This window comes from Psittacula echo (genome assembly GCF_963264785.1).
Source record: "Psittacula echo genome assembly, chromosome: 7".
Classification (NCBI taxonomy): domain Eukaryota; kingdom Metazoa; phylum Chordata; class Aves; order Psittaciformes; family Psittacidae; genus Psittacula; species Psittacula echo.
In genome coordinates, this window is record NC_137740.1 from 38198738 (window position 1) to 38217420 (window position 18683).

Consider the following 18683-nt stretch of genomic DNA (forward strand, 5'->3'; position numbering starts at 1 on the left):
ACTGGACATATACGTAGTATACAAGACTAGAGATGGATGAAGAGGTACTAATCAGGTGCATATTAAACAAGTGATCTTAACATGGCAGGAAAAACTAGAAGAATATCCTAGCTCTGTATGGGCCCTGTAGAGAATCACACCATTGCAGCGTTTCACAGTAACTAGAATATTTTACACAATGCAAAGTCATTTCACAAAATAAATGTTCTTAATGTTTTTCATATTTAGGACATCGATGGTGTTGGGCATAAGTACTATCTGGAAATGGTGTTAGAAGATGTCCTTGACAAAGTGAGTTCACATTATTTAATTAACACATTCTGTGGGCAGAAGTTGGCACTACTGGCACGCAATAAAAATGCATCGGTTTATGCTGCTTATCCTAGATGAGGCCAGTGTACACACCAGTTAATAATACTTGACAGCATGCTTCAGATTTTTCTATACTGCAAATCAGGAAAAAAAAAAACCTAAATTTTACCATAACGGAACCCCCATTTCTTTCACCTTAAAAGCCCTGAACATCTGGTACCTACTACTGTAACACAAGAAAACGCTTGAGGGAGCACAGGGACATTTCAGTGTCATTCAGTTGAAAACTGCAGTTATTTGAACCCATTACTCCACCTGAAGAGCCCAAGTAACATTCTTTTGCACCACAACCACTGCCCTTTCTGTCACTGCAGAAAGAAAACTGCCCTTACAGTATATTCATGGAAATACTATGAATTTAACCTTTTCTTGGATAATCAGCAAATCTGTATGGGCCAGACATAGAGAAAAACGGCAACTACATAAAGAAAACAAAAATTTTAGAACTACAAATTACGAATATTATACGTCTATTTAATCAAATATTAATACACATAATTAACTCTGTAACAGGACAGTACTGTTAAATGCACTGCTGAGGTTCTTCATCATCTGGGCAACAAAAACATTGCTCCAGATGTGCAATTCACAATTGAAGGAGAACTTAAGAACACAGATGAAGCAGATAACATATTCTACAATCGAATCAAGAGCCTGGAAAAAGAGCTTGTGGCAGAAAACATACCAGGTACAAAGAAGGGGTTTGGGCAAGAAGGAAGTTTTTAAGGCAACATCTCCATGACCAGAAGCAAACCTGAGCTCAGCTGGTAGTGGTCCATGATCCCTATGAGACCTCTACTACAAAAGCCAGAGCTGAGGTAGATCGGGCCATTAGCCCTACTCTGAACACATGCTGACTCACTTCTCTTATTCACAGTGATGTGTTAATCACAACACTAGTAGTTTTATTCATCATTTATGAAATCCACAACCTCTATATGATTTACATGTGACTTCTCTTGAAAATCACCTGCTATTGTCACCTCTTCCTTTACCAGCGTACTGCTTACTGCTTGTGCCTGTCCTTGGCATAGTACATCAGACACCCCCGCTGTAGTACTATGGTCTGCTCTTACTTTAGAGCAACCGCTGCCTTGAAGACCTGATAGAATGTATATTAAGAGAAAGAAGTGGGAGAAAAACACAGCAGTGATGCAGCAGCTCTTCCACAATTATAAGGAAGATCTGTGACACTCAGTGAGGAACCTAAGTGACTTTAGCACCAAACCTAACTATTAGGTGATAAGGTTCTGTTAATGTCTGCAACTACGTGAACTTTGCTTTGTTATTCATTTTGTTTGCCAGACAACCACGGCAACACATCCCCAGAAATGGAGCCCATCCGGCTGCTAGCATGGGTTGCCTCTGGCTATGTGATATGGCAGAACTCGACTGAGAACACTAAGTTCCAACTTGCCCAAATTAAACATGTGAAGCAAGTGGTAAGTTGTCATCAATGCCCTGCAAGAAAAATACCATCTACAAGCTAAGGAGTTGTGGCATGTACTGGATTACAGCTGTTAAGCAAGACACCTCAGATGAACCAGATCCAGAAGTTAAGTTACATTTTTAAGCCAGTGTTTACAGTATCACAGTATGCTAGAGATTGGAAGGGACCTCAAAAGATCATCTAGTCCAATCCCCCTGCCGGAGCAGGAACACCTAGTTTAGTTTTTGTTTGACCTAATCCTTCCATCTAACAAATCATAAGTTCTTCAGTGTTTATTTAGATCACTCCTCTTCATAATTTTTGCTTATAGAAGCCATGTTTTCTTGGCAAGAGCAGCATTTTACGCTTACTCAGTTAAGAAAATTGACTCTCCACTTTAAGGTCATCACATTGATTACAGTTTTATATTACTTTTCTGCCTTCCATCTTTAATGTAGGCCAATCTGACAGTGTTCTTGCATCTGCGTAAGATGCATTGGAATACTGTCCCTTATATCTTGATCTACACCATGATCTAGCAATCAGTCACAGTAATACTGCTTGATGTCTCTACAATAGCTGTGTCTAGACAAATAGCAACAGTGCTTCTGTTTGCACTCCTGCAGTCTCCATCCATTTGCTAGTTCACCACAAAATGTTAATCAAGAAAGAAAGTATTGATGTAATTCCGCCCTCATTATTAGCTGGTTTACTTTGTTCTCTCCAAACTTACTAATTTGTAAGTATTTGGGCGGGGGGGGGGGGAGGGTTAGGGTTAGAGTTACTAGGGTTAGGATACTTCAGAGCAAAATATTTTGTGTTTTCACTTATTTCTGAGTGGTTACAAGTGAAGTGTTTATCTTGAGCACATCTGGATCTGCCCTAAGCTAAGCAATAAAAATAACTGGAAAATCTCACTGTAGCTGTTCAAATTAAGTCAGTCACTAGCTGCCACTATCAACAGGCCTTGGAAACATCTTTCCAGGAACAGGCTTAACTAATAAAGCAACTTGCTTTCAGAAAAGCTATTGTTAGAGCATGTTTGGGGTTTGTTTTTAAATTAATAGAATTTAATGGTAGATTCTGCCCATTCTTCTCTATTTGGAGAACATATACTGTAAGTTAAGAACAACTCCTAAAGGGATGGCCAACTTAAAATTCAAGGAAATTTAGTATGCAAGCCAGGGTAAAGAAGAAGGGTTTCATATTTAAGAACACCCAGTAGAGATCAGGATTCTTCAGAACAGACTTCTAGAGCTCAAATGTTCTGCCACTCGGAACAGCCAGTGAATTCCCATGAAATTCTGAGGATGAAAGAAATGCAGAAACTCATTCTGGGAGCACTGTTTAAGGCTTTGCTCCCTCTGATGGCTATTTTAGAGCAGTTCACAGATGCTGCAGGGCTGTGCATGAGCAAGATTAAAAAAACCCTCTTTAACAAACCAGATGAATTTAAGTATAAGGCAGATGTAAGAATCTTAAACTAAACTAGCTGCCATTTCTCTTCAATAATTTTGTTCCTTTTGTTTTCCCTGAACAACAGATATGTAAAGAGTATGTTCCAGTGGCCAGTGCATGCACTGTTGCTCACACAATCACTGGTAACCTGTAAAGCCTCTGGAGTGTATTCCAAGTCTTATCCTATTGACAATTTTATTTAGTAGTATTTGGGTTAAACTGACATCTTGTAGAATCAGGAGTTGCCTTCCCAAATGAGTTCCTGAAGCTGAGATAAATCTAGCTTCTTTAAGGGAGGAATTAGCACAGGTTCCACATTCAGTCTCTCCAGTGCAATTTCTGAGATCACAGAAATAGAAAACAGTATCTTTTAGTTTTGTTATAGTGACTAAGCTCCATTTACTTTATTTGTTTCATTTGGTTATCATAAAAATTCTCTGATGTATTTCAAAGAGAACTGAGTCACTTTTTTTAAGGCAAGGGGAAGCCCCTCATTCAGCCCTTTTCATCTTGTCTTTCCAGAAAAGAAGTGATGAGTATCTTGAATTTGACTACATGATTCTACTTCACGAAATGGTGTCCCAGGTAAAGTCTTCATTTCTAAAAAGACCTTTTCAGAGCAGACAGTAATTTTCAGCTATTTCTGGGCCTTCTTGGGAATGCCGGAAGTTCCAATATACTGGTCATTCACAGCTCTCTCCTCCTGGGAGGTACTATTGCCAGACTGGCCAGAGATAAAGGGAAGCAGCAGCTGCCTGCATCCAGGACTGCTTAGCTGCATTCCAGCCGGAGCTAAAGAGTGCTTCTATGCTAGAGGACAGCAGTGCTGGACCAGTATAGAGAGGCATCATCTAACCCAGCAGTTCATGGAAGAAAGCAGCAGAAACTTTGGTTCCCAAAACAGCATTTACATTGTATGCTATTCTCCATCGTAATTTTGAGTTCTGAGCAAGTGTTTTCATAAGAGAAATACAGAAAAACTTGAAGGAGAAGTTCCCAATTGTGCAGCCTCCTGTAATAAATCATCCACTGATAATAATCAGAGATCTCACTCCCACTTACAGCTCCAGTGCTTGCTACCCCACTACATTCTCAGTCGAGGTACCTATAGCGCTTTTAGTTCCTAAATTTTCTATGAAGAAAAATTCCAGAGAAGCAGTAGCTAACTCATTGCAGAATAAAAGCACAGGTTTTTCATTGTGCTCTGTTCAGTGAAGGGCAAATGTCCCAAAAGAGCAATAGCACTAACAGTAAGAGGGGAAATCCAACATAGACATGCTCGAGCTGCAAAACTTGCTGAGATGAAAGAAAAATGTAGTTGCGGCAGCATGGAGCACAACACAGGCTGAAAGAAAACTTGCAGGAGACCTTCAGATATTTGGACAGGTCACAGGACTGTGTGTTACAGTGCCTACCCTGTGCTGTTGCTTGATCAACTGCTTATACTCAGCCCAGGTATGGTTGTATTGCAGCAGTCAATTCCTGTTTGTTATCGCTCAAAGAAAGTATCACTTTCTACAGTATTATTTTCTACCCACAGGAGATCATTCCCTGGCAAATGACAGTTCTCTGGCACCCACAGCATGGTGTTCAAGTGACACGGGAGAGCCGTCAGCCGAACATGCACTGGAATAACGAACCACCTGATACCACAATGGAAGAAGCTCAAATGCTACAATAAGCATTTGAAGGGAGGCCAAATAAGTTGATGATGATGGATACACAACCAAGATACAAAGAAGTTAAGGACTTTGACTTCTTCCTCAGCTAAACTTTTCCTGTACATTGTGCTTTGATCTGATAATTCAAAGGGCAGTTTCCCTGCTACATAATCAAAGTCTGCATCAAAATATATTTAAAAAAGCTGTGTTACCAGAAAGAATACTTACGGCACAGGGGCAGAGATGTTCTCCCTAAAGGCAACTTTTGGCTTTCCCATGGTGCAGGGGCAACCATATTCCCTTTCCATTCGCTGCAGGGGAAAATAAATACATAATTGTTCAGGTGGAACAATTTATTGGAAATCATTTTACTGACAGATCTTTCTGACATGAGAAACTTAATCAGGGTTAACCAGGTTTTTAGGTTTGGGGTTGGACTGATTTTTGGGGTCTTGGTGGTTTTTTTTTTGGTTTGTTTTTTTTTTTTTTTTTAACATCACAAATTATTAACTGTCATTTTGCAGTCAGCCTTGTTTAGGGCCTATAGCTTTATATACAGGAAAAGGGAACAGCATTAGTTATTTTACTCAAATTTAAGTTTTTAAAGACAAAATCCATTTTTAATTCATTCTGTCAACATTTCAGATACATCTATTGTGTTAGACTAAAATACAGACATCAGATTGAAAGAAACAAATAAATCACTATTCCCTCCTGCCTGCATAATTTCTTATTAAGGAATGATACATTTAAAACCACAGAAACAGAGTATTTCTCCTGTAGGAAACTGCCAACATTAATTATAAGCAAAGGCTGCTAAAGCAAAGCATAGTGCTTAATACATTTTTTATGGATTTGAATCAAAGAGTAAAAATATTTCAGGCATAAGTTTCACTGAAATAGTTTACAAGCCTTCAAAATAGAACCACTGGAGAGGAAGAATCTTCAAAAGCTGACTAGGAAGTTAAGCTCTTCCCTAAGCAGCTAGCGTTGTTCACATTAATTAGTGCTTTCTGCTGGGAAGATCTCAAAATAGCTGTCACAGGATAACCCTGATTACACTAAAGTAAATGGAGTTGTACACCTCCAAACATCTTGTAAACTCGATGTGCGCTTAAGCACCCAATTACAAAATCAGGCATAAAGACTGGCATCAGTTAGTCCATCTGCAGATAGATTCTAGTCGCAGCCAGAAAGGAAGGAGAATTCTTGACTGGAAAACCAGCAAAAGTAGAATCCATAGAATCTGCTTTCCATATTACCTGGGCATAGATTTCCAAGTGCAGTTCCCCCATTCCAGAAACAATGGTCTCTTTGCTCTCATCATCAAAATGGGTTCTGAAAGTGGGATCTTCCTTTGTAAAGCGGCTCAGGCCTTTTGAAAATTTATCAAAGTCATTCTGAAAAACAATCACACACACAAGAAAATATTAACTCAATATCCAGAAGTTGCACCACAAAAAGGCCTGAAATTTTTCCTATTAACTGCTTATCACTCTGACTCTCATGAGGTTATTTTCTGAAACACAGCCACACATTTATAACTGTATTTATCCTTCCAGCTACTTGGAGTCCATGTTTACACAGGTCAAAGACATGCACCTTCTTTATGGCTAAGTGATACCATCTAATGCAGTCACATGCTGCGTTACCTGTATGATATATTCTTAAGTACTTCAGATAAAACATTTGAAAACACTGCTCATTTTAGTCTGCAGTTCCATATTTAACAGCTAACCTGCATAAAATTATAAGAGCAGTAAAGGAAGGTAACTCAGTCAGAAGAAGGTTGATTCATAGGCTCCTCCTACCTTGTTGGAAGGCTTCATAGCTACTGAAATGACAGGATCAGGGATGTGGATTGATTCCTGCAATGGCCATAAAGGAAGAGATCATACAACTGAGTTCCACTACACTTGCTGATGTAATTTCTCCAGAACAGTTTGGTCACAAGAACCCAGGCTTACAAACAGGGATGACTGTTTCAATTATCTACCCTGTATCTAATACCATAGTGTAACAAAATTATGTAACTCTCCTGAGGATTACTACAAGGCTATAACATAATGCATGCTGTACTGCCAGCCACAGTATTTCCAACACCATTTCCTAGATGCCCTGGATTTCACACTGGTGAGAAGTCTGCTTTCTGTGAGATTTTGTAAATATATATAAATAAAAAAAGCCCAACCCAAACTGATGTATTTAAATACATATACAAATACATAGCTTAATACTTTTGAGTAACAACATCCACTTCTAACAGTTTGCTAACACTGAAATAATATTTGATTTCACGCATAGTAAACAGGTGTGTATCTCTCTTGCCCATACCATACTTCCATACACACAGGCTCCATGAGGTATAACAAATAGTCAGAAGAAGTATTTGTGGTTGTATATACATCATAAAATATTTAAACTGAATAAATAATTACATACGACAAAATCCTGGCAGATTTCAATGCATGAGGCATACAGAAGAAAAGGCATACTCACCATGGAAATGTCAGTACTGGTTTTATCAGTGAATGTATCCCCACTAGCGCAATCTATTCCAAACAGCGCACATATGTCTCCTGCATAAACTTCATTTACATCCTTAAGAAAGATAAGTTTACTATTTAGATAATACTGAAAGGCATCTTACAACCTACACCTGGTTTTAAGAAGATACATAAATAATGTGCTAAAAAGTCTGAAGTTAAGCTCCTTTGAAAATTGAAGGTTTGATAAAATGCTCTGTAAATACCTCTTTTTATTCAAAGCACAAAAAGGAGACCTCAGCTTGGATGCTAGCTTACTCTAGTTTAAGGATGTGAAGCAAGCAACATACTACGTTTCATCAGGCAGTCCTGACCCACCTATAGAGTTCAGGAATCCTAAACAGGAAAGACTGGTATTTGCAGCTGTTTTAGTTTCAGAATTGTATTCAGTATTCATGTGGAAGAAAACTTTTGCGCGTATTTTGCCAATCCAATTTCCCCTCTCCCAAAAGTATGGAGTATGAGGATAATACCACAGCTGGCTTTTGTTACCTACCACCTCAAAGCCATTTGATAATGTGTTGGGGCTTAAATGTGGCTAATGTGGCCTGGGCTTAAACCACGACATAATGCTTCTTGGGCAAAGATTCTTCCACTTCAGTGGAAGTAATACACTAGAAATCATTCCAGTTTCTTGCTAGAGGCAAGTATGAATTAACAACAAAAGCAGAGCTCTCGCATATCACATCATTCAGAAATAGCTGAAAGGGAATCAGCTCGCTTGGCGAGAGCAGCTCAAAAGGCCACTCATGCGGATTGTACCTCTCACTCTCACCTCCATGTTGTCCGAATGCATACGGACAAGTCTCTGTACGCGCACTCTCTTCCCAGTCCTAGTGTTATATATATAATCGGATTTCCGCAGCATCCCTTGATATGCTCGAATATAGGTTAACTGCCCAAAACGTCCAGCCTGGAATAAAAATTCATTACAAGTCAGATATAATCATTTTGGGAGACAAAGCTACTACTATTCAAAGCATCATCTGCGCTGACTGACTAAATGTTTGTGTTTTGAATTTACATACTAGATATGTAAATGAAACTTTTTTTGACATAGTCTCAGCTTTCCCTTAGCTCTGGAATGGAACTTGGCATCTCCTGGCAATTTTCTTCACTTCACCAACTTTACCACTCCTAGACCTTCCCAGCAGAGGCTTATGCTACCTACCAATCTGGCCAGCCCTGTCCATACAAAATCTGAACTGCTACTCTTTAGGCAGCAAACAACTTGTTTGGTTAAAACTGTGTGCTTTTCCCCCTCTGACTCTCTTGCATTCCATTGTTTTCAACTTCAAAAAAAACAGGAATTTTCTCTGAAAGTATGTGAAATAAGCCCACAACCCCCCCAAATTTCCAGGTTTTAACTAAGAAAATCATTAAATATTTGAGGGACATAACCCATTTTAAAATTTCTAACTTGGCAGTGTTCAACACATTAATGAAATTTATGCTTGAAACCAGTTTTTAAAAAAAAATAAAATTTAATGTAAATATAAGCTGATTTTTTTTTTTTTTTAAACACAAGTTTTGGTAGGACCATCTTTTTGGACTCATTCTGTTTTCTACTGAAATCACCAATAATGAATCTGAATACCTTCCTTTCTCCTTCAAGGTTAGCACAATGCAATTACAACTTTTGCTCCACAGAGCTCAGATCCTGGTATCATGGAAAACTTGCAAGCAACTGAATAAATCAGCTAGGTAATGCTCTGGACATCCATTCTCCAGAAACTTTCAGTTTAGCTCTACTGTATACAGAGCAGCCAAGTGGAAAAGCCATCACATGCACAGATAGACACACTGAAAATACAAAGCTTTAAATGTGTGCTTTTCCCCTAAAATGAAAGGCATTTCCCAGGCATTAATGACAAGCCATCAGTATCTTGCTGCAAGTAGAACTTGCATACATCAACTCTTGCAGGAAATGCTTTGCTTCTCTACTGGGTTTGCTGCATTAGGAAGGAAAATGATAACAGCTTACCTCCAGTTTAAAAGCAAGGCCTATAAAAGGTTGGGAATCGTCTCGAGCAGAGTTCAAGAGGAACTTGGTTTTGTCCTCAGAATCCCTTAAAAACAGGGATGAAGAGGGAGTTTACATTATGAAGCAAACATAGCAGTGTCCTCTAAACCTAAGCCCTACCCCAGCAAGTCCCAAGGGCTTTCAGTTCCACAGGCTTATAACAGAGGCCTAAAGATGCTGACATATGTAGCTTCCATATGCAGCTCCCATATGCTCCTAAAGTATCACAGTATCACAGTATGTTAGAGATTGGAAGGGACCTCAAAAGATCATCTCGTCCAATCCCAAGTATCTCAGAGAAACTGCAGAAGATCCCCAAAAGGAGGACAAAACTATGACAAGTTTCACTAGTGCTTCGTATCATCCAACTATTTTGCCCTGAACGCAATTAATCATACACTCAGACACAACTCACTAGCAAGTCTGGTTTTAGAGTGAAGAAAGAGACACTGCAGTATCTCTCCTGACAATGCACCACATGTGAAGTTCAGTCTATTTCAGCAGGCAGACATTAGGGGCAGTGAGAGGCACAGCAGCAGGGAGGAGTCATAAACTGTATTTATAGCACCATTTCTGTTCAGCTACGATTATATTGTCTGAACAATTCGAGCACATTACGAGGACTTGATGGCTGCTTCTAAGTTAAGACTGAAATGTTAAGGGCAATTTACTGGCTCAAATGTTGGGTTTCATGCTATTTAACTGTGAAGATACATCTACTTTAACTAACACATCCAAAGACTAAAATGCTCTTTACACATTTCACATGTGCTCTCTCCTCTACTGTAAGCGTGAGTTTAAGGGTTGCCACTAATTTCTAACTACCTAATCAAATAATTTTTCAAATGTAACAACTAACACGTGTTAAAAATGCCAGCATAAACCCTCAAATGAGAGATGAGCTTCCTTAGTTTTGGCAGTTTGTGCTAAACTATGGTGGCATTACTTAACACAAATGGGAAATGATCATGGATATTGTTAATATTTCCTGCTACACATTACACTGCTTTGAAGCCTGACTGCAAGACCCCTCCATATGCTCGCCACTATACTCACTGCTTGTTAAGGATAGCGTAGTTCTCAACCTCGGAAGGATTGGGGAGGTACTCCAGGACGGCATCCAGCAATGGCTGTACTCCTTTGTTCTTTAAAGCACTTCCCACAAGCACTGGGGTAAAGGACTTCTTCAGTGTTGCTCTTCTGATTGCAAGCTGGAAAATACCAGTGTATTTACTCTCCTCCAACAACTTCAGAAGTCTGATGCAGTACCAACCGAGCATCAGTCAGATGGTCTTTTTGGTGGTCATCTCTACTCCTGGAGTAAAGCGCCCACTCCCACACAGTCTCCTGTACAACCCCTACACAGTGCTTCCCATAAAACTTGCTCACCAGAATTCTAGAGAATTCAGTGAGATTTTCTTTTTCCTTCATCTTAAATCCAACTTAAAAATGAAAATGCCTAAGATAAATACCAGGATAACCTCCAAATACTCAGAAAAAGTTTCTTGATTCTCTGCTGGTAAAGTCAGGGTTCCTTATTTCTGTTTTGGATGCCTCATTCCCAATGTTTAGTTAATGTCAGGAACAATACATGTTTAAATTTGTGAAAGTAAAAGGAGATGCTTCAGTATCTCCATAGTTCTTTAAACTATGGAAAACTCTTCTGAAAGAGGCAGTTGGGTAGGGAAGTGATATTTTGGTAAGTGCCATGTTCAATGAATCATCACTTTTTTTATGAAGGATGTTTTAAAAGTATAACTGAAGAACCTCTTCACATTCATTTACAAACCTGCTGAAGTTGCACTAAGGGTCTTGGGAAACAGTACATCCTGGCAAACTGAGCAAGATAAACTGCATGGTAATCTCATGGTTATTCGGCACCTCTCACCAAAGCATTACACAATGTTGCAAAGTATAACTGAGAACCACCAGCTTCTGTAACAGTGATCGTAGATGTCTTCCATAGAGGTGGACAGAAGCTATCTGCCCCACCACGGAATTAATTACTGAAACAGAGATTGCCACTTCTGTCCCACCTCTCCCTGCCACTAGAGGATGCCATCTCCCTGTGCTTACCGAGGCCTTCACTCCAACCAAAAGCAGCTCCTATCATCTTTGATAAGCTAAAAGAAATGAATTATCCTTGATAGAGCAAGTTAACCACATAATCTAACCTGGGAGTTATTTAAAGTACCCAAAGACAGATGGCTAAGCTATCTTCATAATTAACAGAGAAAACAGTGGTTCCTTAAATTTGTTGAGGTAATGACTTCACAAAAATACAAGGTAAAAATCCTACATCATCAATTCTGCTCATCTTGCCCATGTCTGTTCCCTAGAGCATTGGAAATATGGCTGTGCTGAGGCCTGGTGTTTTTATTAGGCCACATGTTTTCAAACAAAGCAACATGACTGTAATTTGTCCTCATCAATTACCTTGGGGAAAAAAGTAATCTTATTTTCACATAAAGATTATAGTCACTGAGTGCCCCACTGAGTACCTGGGGCACATCAGTTCCTTAAGTGCAGCATTATGGAGAGCAGCAAATTAGATGATGCTTAAGCAGCTGATCTTCAGCAAACATCATATGCTATGACTGTGGCATCCAGCAGTGATACTTAGCATCATTTCCACAAAAAGATATTTTCAATGGAAACTTGGCTGCTGGCCACTGAAAGAAAATCCATCTTCAGGGACATATTAGTACAAATTAACCTGCATCTGCAATACTACAGCCATTAGAGCTATAATTAATTGGCTTTCAGAACTGGGAAGCAGAGGCATGCTGAATAGACAAATTTGTCTTGGTAACAGATTTCCTCTCCAGCAGGAGCTATTAAAAACAGCTTCTTGCTAAAAATCTCTCACCTCTTACAGCAATACGGTGTATTCACACCAGTACCACTCCCTCTGCCAGGTGAAGGACAGATCCTTACAGGTCTCTCTAATTGCTATTACATTTCTGTCTTTATCAAAGTAGAGAAGAGCTGCTTCGTAACAGGAATAGCTCAGGCTTCATAAAGTAATATTTAATTAATGGAATAACTAAATGTCTGATTATCAGTAAGAGATATGTTTTCTTGGTACTTTTAAAAAAAACCTTGTGCTTTTGTCTCAAGCCAAGTTGGGATACACAGATTCCTGTATATTCTTCCTGAGACTTTAATCACCAGTAGGTCAGCTAAACCAATTGAAAAATAACCCCAACCAAAACACCTCCAAACCCAACATTTGTAGCAAAGTTAAAAAGAAATCAGAATTCAGAGGTCAGGAAGATTCAGATAATCAAACCTTAGAGGACTTGCAACACTCGTCAGCTTTCAGGGTCTGCCAGTCCTCTATACACCAACAGAGAGAGCAGGCAACTTCCAAGCAAGCAAGCCCTGCAAACCCTAACAGGGAAAGGACAACCACAGAGGCAATCAGGCACTGCTAACAAGCCAGATATTTAGAAGAGGACTTACATTTCAAAGCTATTTTTTAAAGTAGCAACCTCAGTGATCACATCTGACTAAAACTCAGCTGGCCTAGCACACTCCACTCAGAGAAACAGCTCATGCTTATAATGTTTATGTCTCAATTCAGCTTGTCTTCTCTAGCTCCCAGCTGCAGGCAAAGAAAAGCAAAAAGAGGTGGAAAGTGCAACGTCAGGCAGGCTCCAGGGAGACTCCGTGCAACATCACTGCTCAAAGACAAGCTGTTCCATCTTCAACAGCAGCTCCCTTACAAAAAGCCATCTGCCTGCAAGGCTCTTCAGACCTCACTTTTTCATTTAATCACATCAGCAACTGCTTTCCTGCAGCAGTTACAGTTTTTGACTAATAACAATTAACAGCGAGCACTAGAAGATTACTGCTTAAGTTCCAACACTAGCAAGAGGTGGTGGCAAACAGCAAGCTGCATCACACAAATCCCCATACCAAGGGTGCATTAAGAGGAAAAACCAACCATGTTTAGATCCAGCCTTTGGTATGGTTCCCCTGAACTACCATGTGCCAAGACACAAAGCCCAGCCAACTGCTGCATGTCAACAGCCACAGGTCACTGTCCTGAGTTACATATCCACCCCATGGGGCTGAGAAGCGAATGCAAAACAGCTTAGCACTTCTTCTCTAAGGGTACATGTCCTCAGGTTAACTTTATGCTCACGGCTCAGTAGAAGCAGGCCCACATGCAGCGCAGGCTCTCTTACGCTCATGCTGGGATAGCCAAGCTTTGCACCTGTCCTGCCTAAAGCGAATACTGCAGTAGCTCAAGAGGCATCATTAGTCAACGATACTCCCTAAAGAAGAGGCTGCCATCACACGCCATCACACGTAATGATCTGCAACAGTATGTGCAGATTGCCAAGTCTGACACAGAACAGCCTAAGCAAAGGAACACACGTTAGCCTGCTGTCCAGCCTCCCTGGAACTGCACAACAGATCTCATTCTGGATTGAACAGTGGCAGGGCTTCCACAAAGACTCTGTAACCACAGCTGACCTTCCAAGGCTTCCTGCCACCTTTTACTACATGGACATGCTCTTGAGGAAACAGTGACATCAAACTGTCATAAGAACAAGTAACTTTCAGTCTACAGCCATCTGATATTCGGAAAACTATGCTATTCATTACCTCTGTGAGCATCCCTTTTTGTTGGCATGTCTGCCACTTCATATCTGAAGTATTTCATAAAATTAATCATGTCCCAATTTCCTCCCACTTTCAAGAAATGCAACTCTCCTTTTTTTGAAAATTGTATTTTGTCCTAGATTTATTTCCTCCCAGCATTTCCACCTCAAATCATTCCAGTTTCCTTCTAATGTACAGCTCTCTTCACTTACAATGAACGTAATCAATGCAAATATAAAACAAGGCAGGATTTCCTAGGCACAAAGACAACTTACAGCATCTCAACAACTGACTTGGTGTGGGACATGAAGCAAGTCAAAACCATCAAGCTGTAACACAGGAAGGCAACAGAATGACAGAATTATTAGCTGTATCTTTGAGCCATTTGCTGGCCTCTGAAGGGCACACACCAGCTCAGACCTCCCAGTGAAAAATCAAGAAAAAAATCTGGAATGGGCCCTCAACAGGGAGTGAAGTGGCCGTCCACCTCTGGGAGGTGACACTCACACCAGAGAACTCAAGCAAAAATAATTTCTTCAAGACTTCAAGAACTTTCTTATTGGGGGATGAGAAAGGGAAGAGGATAGGGACAGAAGACAGTGAGGTAACAGTGTTACAGGAAGAACCACCACAAGATACCTTTAACTCAGCAGGTGTAGGAATCTTCTCTTCCAAAAACAGCTCCCCAAGCTGATCATCTGAGTTAGCAACGCATTCAATCAATTCCCGACGTCTCTCTGCAGCCTCAGCTCTAAATTCAGCCGGAATTTCATCATACCGAAGATTCTGGCTATATACACATAAATAGCATAACCACTTTAAAGGAATACCGCATGAATCAACCTTTCAGTCACTAATCATTGTGATGACCTGCCTGACCAAGAAAATTCATTCTTGACATGGATAATGGGGGAGGGGTAAGAAATCACATAATATCAACATGTTATCTTCAATGCTTTAGCAGGTTTCTTCCCACTCATAGTAGGAGTTTGCAGGGATGCAGGGTAACCTGTTCAACAACCTCACCCACATCTTATCTTCATCCCAGAAAGCTCAGACCAAACCCATGTTATCACTTTCCGTTACAAAGCAAGCCTGCTATTTCTCAGGCTGCCAAGTGTGGCTACCACCCCTTCACACTCCTTCAGTTAGCACACAATTCATGCTGCCACTGCCCATCACTAACCCGACCCTGCAGAATCATTTTGCCATAACCTGGAGAGCTGAAAGGCCATACCTCAGCACTACCACAAGCCACATCCCTAACTTCCCAAAGAGCAGGCTTTTTTATCTCTGAAGAGAAACTGTAGGTAGTTGCAAAAAATGCTAGTTCTAGCTAAGAAATATGCAAGTTTCAAAACTTACCCAAGCTCACCATCAAAATATATAGCTTTTTCTTCAATGAGATCTATAATTCCTTTAAAGTTTCCCTCCAGCCCAATTGGAATCTGAACAAAAGCTGCGTTGTGTTTTAACTTGGATCTGAAAAAGTGAACAAATATAAATTAGATCAAGGGAAAAACAAACAAACAAAAAAGAATAGTTTCTATATTATGTGTTCCAGATGGTCTTCGAACAATATATTGCTCCTACAAAATCACTCTCTTTTCTCCTTTGGACAGTTCCAAAAATCTACCAATACTGATGAAAAATGTCCAGTTGCATTTTAACCTGAGTGACAGCCAGCCCTCTATATCTTAGCAGATATACTAAGTGACTTTCATGGGAAAAAAGGCCATGCAAACTGGTTTCAGATAAATTACCTGATTATGGGAGTTGCTTCTCCCTTAATACATATTAATGCACCTATCTCATTTGATCCCACAGATCAAATTAGGCACAGAGAGACTGCAGGTAAGGAGCAAGCAGGACTTCTGTTATTTGAACTAGAAACCATCCGACCCCATGTCATCTCCCTGCTGTAAGCTGCAGCACATTTATTACCAGGATCTAGGGAAAAATTAAAAAGCCATTTTCAAAGTGGCTCCAAATATAGTTCCATCAAAATAACAAATACCAAACCCCCAAATTTCGGCCACGGCAAGCTCAGGCTGACATTAACATTTGGTTTTTTTGGGAAAATTGAGACATTTTACAGATCAGATTAAGATTTCATCTCAAATCAGGTATTACCCTCTAGATGGCAACTACGGATCTAAAAAAATCCCTTTTTAATATTCTTCCTTAACCTGCTACGTGAATACTTCAGATTTATTTAACAAATAATTTTAAATTATAAATACCTCAACTGTTGTACTGCTCTGGCTGGACTAGAGCCCTGTCTGTCCAGTTTGTTGATGAATGTTAAAAATGGCACGTTGTAACGTTTCATTTGCCTGTTCACTGTTATTGTCTGGCACTGAACTCCTCCAACAGCACAGAGAACCAGAATAGCTCCATCAAGAACTCGCAAAGATCTCTCCACTTCAATTGTGAAGTCCACATGCCCTGAACAATAAAAAATACCCGTTATTCACAGATGAGAAAAGATAATGAGAAACTGTTTTCTCATACAAGCAGAAAAGAGCAACAGCCAAAAGAATCATTCTGCAGCTGTACAGAGTCACATTAGCTCAGCTTGAGCGACTACTGACCACAAAGACAGCACCATGTTCTATGCATACATGAAGGAACAGCAATGCCAACACATTCAGAACTGCCCTTACCAGGTGTGTCTATGATGTTGATGTTGATATCTTTCCACATCGTGTATGTTGCTGCAGACTGAATCGTGATTCCACGCTGTCGCTCTAGCTCCATTGAATCCATGACAGCTCCAACTCCATCCTTACCTTTCACCTTAGGGAATAATAACAAAAATAAAATACTAAAAAAAAAAGTGGGTGGAAGAAATTCAGTCCAAGAGTTTACCAATAATTTTGCACATGCAAGAGTGATCCTTTCTATACTGAGCATCATCTTTCACGCAGTGAAGAAAAGCAGATGTGCCAGCAGTTCTTGAACTACGAGCAAGTCTTTTTTTTCAGCTTCATCTGCAACTTTAATGTATTTGCCTCTTATGAGGTCCATTCCTGAAAAAACTAATCAGGAGTCTGTGAGAAATTACGCTTTACTGTGAATTTAACACAGTAACATATCTGAAGCTAAAAATTACCTCACTATGCACTGTTTCTCACAGTCATCTTTGGCTACATCAAAAGAAACACATATCTTCAATCATATAATTACCATGGAGATGGTAAAGGAGTAGGAAGTCTTGAAATAAGATTTGAAGCATTCTGAAAGAGGGAGGACATTGCAGTAAAAGAGGGATTTTTTTTTATCCCCTTGCCCTCCCGTTATTTTTAAAGGGGTATCAGGGAAACCAGCAGACTTTTAGGATTCATTCTCAGCTTTGCCAGAAGAGCCTCGAAGGGCCCACCAAGCGTAGCTCCCTCACACCGTGCTGACAAATGAGTCAGAGCAACACTACAACATCCAGCACACTCGGCCCAGGCAGAGTGTCTCTGGAGTCCTCTGAAAACCGACCTCATGCATCTGTGCAATCCTGCCCGTATAGAAAAGAATCCTCTCTGTTAATGTCGTCTTCCCTGAGTCAATGTGGGCTGAGATCCCAATGTTCCGGATCCTCTCATTGGGAAGGAATCCTGAAGAACAGTGCCTACAGGAGCTCAGGAGAAACTGAAAGACAAGAGAATGTTGCTGGTTTAGCTAGGAGCAGATTGAACACAGACCACTGCGTCAACAAATAAACTTTCAGTCAACTGCCTTTGTATGGCTTCTGGTCAATCTACGATCAATGGGTCATTTGGAGCAAAACAGCCTTTCCAAGTTCCCACAGAGCCACCTCTAAGCTCCACACTATACTCGAAAAAACCCAGCTGACCCCTTCACGCCAAGTCCCGTGTTTCAAATCCCACTTTATATTCTCGACTTCTCTGTTCCTCCTCCTGTTCCTCTGACCGACCCAATGCACGCTTTCCTGCGGCTGATACGGTGCTTTCGAACAGGTCTGTTCTCTTCCCGTCACCATGTCTTCACCCCAGCTCCTCTCCCGCCGCCGCAGTAACAGGGTAGGCGGGCGCGCCCGAACACCGACAACTGTGTCCGGCCTCTCACAGTCCCCTCGTCCCCAAGCCCGCGTGCGGGATCGGCCCTCGCAGGCTTCGCCGGGCCCCGAGTTGCCGCGTCCCCTGGCCTCCTCCGCAGGGCGCCCGTACTGTCCCGTCCCAGCCCGGCCCATGCCGCTGCAGCCCCTCACTAAATGGCCGCGGCCGGTACCTGCTGCCGCCGCCGCCGTTGCTGCTTCTTCAGGTGCCCCCGAGCCAGGCCCGTCCCCAGCGCCCGCAGCATGGCTCCCGTCCACCGCCGAAGTCGCCCCACACCGCTTCCGGGGCTCCGCGCATGCGGAGCGGGGCCGGTGGCAGCAGGGGGCGAGAAACTCGGGGAAGATGCAGCGAGACCGGATATCGTCAGAGCGACTGAAGCTGTGGGGGGAAGGGGCGGAGGAGACTCGTGCTGGGCCAGGCCCTGATGATTTGTTGTGACTGACCCCAGTCACTCCTTTAATTAACGACCTGGACACAGGGATTAGAGTTTAAGCTCACCGAAGGCGATAT

The 18683-nt window shown here is 41.1% G+C and overlaps 2 protein-coding genes across 7 annotated transcripts in view; one reads left to right on the plus strand and one right to left on the minus strand.

Moving 5' to 3' along the window:
* LXN (latexin) overlaps positions 1-4940 on the plus strand; it is a gene marked incomplete at both ends in the record, with an annotated part of 5335 nt that extends 395 nt beyond the window's left edge. Inside the window, 5 exons of the mRNA XM_080623225.1 lie at positions 229-291; positions 886-1060; positions 1678-1814; positions 3782-3844; positions 4800-4940. Coding sequence (XP_080479351.1) covers positions 229-291; positions 886-1060; positions 1678-1814; positions 3782-3844; positions 4800-4940 — 579 coding nt within the window. The remainder of the gene's footprint in view (positions 1-228; positions 292-885; positions 1061-1677; positions 1815-3781; positions 3845-4799) is intronic.
* Positions 1-18431, minus strand: part of GFM1 (G elongation factor mitochondrial 1) — a 27179-nt gene extending 8748 nt beyond the window's left edge. For 5 of the 6 annotated variants that reach the window (XR_013957417.1, XR_013957418.1, XR_013957419.1 and 2 more), the window contains exons 1-13: positions 18346-18431; positions 17593-17745; positions 16770-16902; positions 16347-16551; positions 15469-15585; positions 14743-14893; positions 10546-10700; positions 9451-9535; positions 8242-8379; positions 7420-7521; positions 6732-6788; positions 6183-6320; positions 5149-5231 (exon numbers count right to left, since the gene is read on the minus strand). Coding sequence is in view for 2 of the 6 variants with exons in the window: in XM_080623196.1 (XP_080479322.1) it covers positions 5149-5231; positions 6183-6320; positions 6732-6788; positions 7420-7521; positions 8242-8379; positions 9451-9535; positions 10546-10700; positions 14743-14893; positions 15469-15585; positions 16347-16551; positions 16770-16902; positions 17593-17745; positions 18346-18417 (1589 nt within the window). In the remaining 4 variants the exon portion in view is untranslated. The remainder of the gene's footprint in view (positions 1-5148; positions 5232-6182; positions 6321-6731; positions 6789-7419; positions 7522-8241; positions 8380-9450; positions 9536-10545; positions 10701-14742; positions 14894-15468; positions 15586-16346; positions 16552-16769; positions 16903-17592; positions 17746-18345) is intronic. The other variant, XM_080623197.1, reaches the window with a different exon arrangement.
* Positions 18432-18683: the final 252 nt, after the last annotated feature.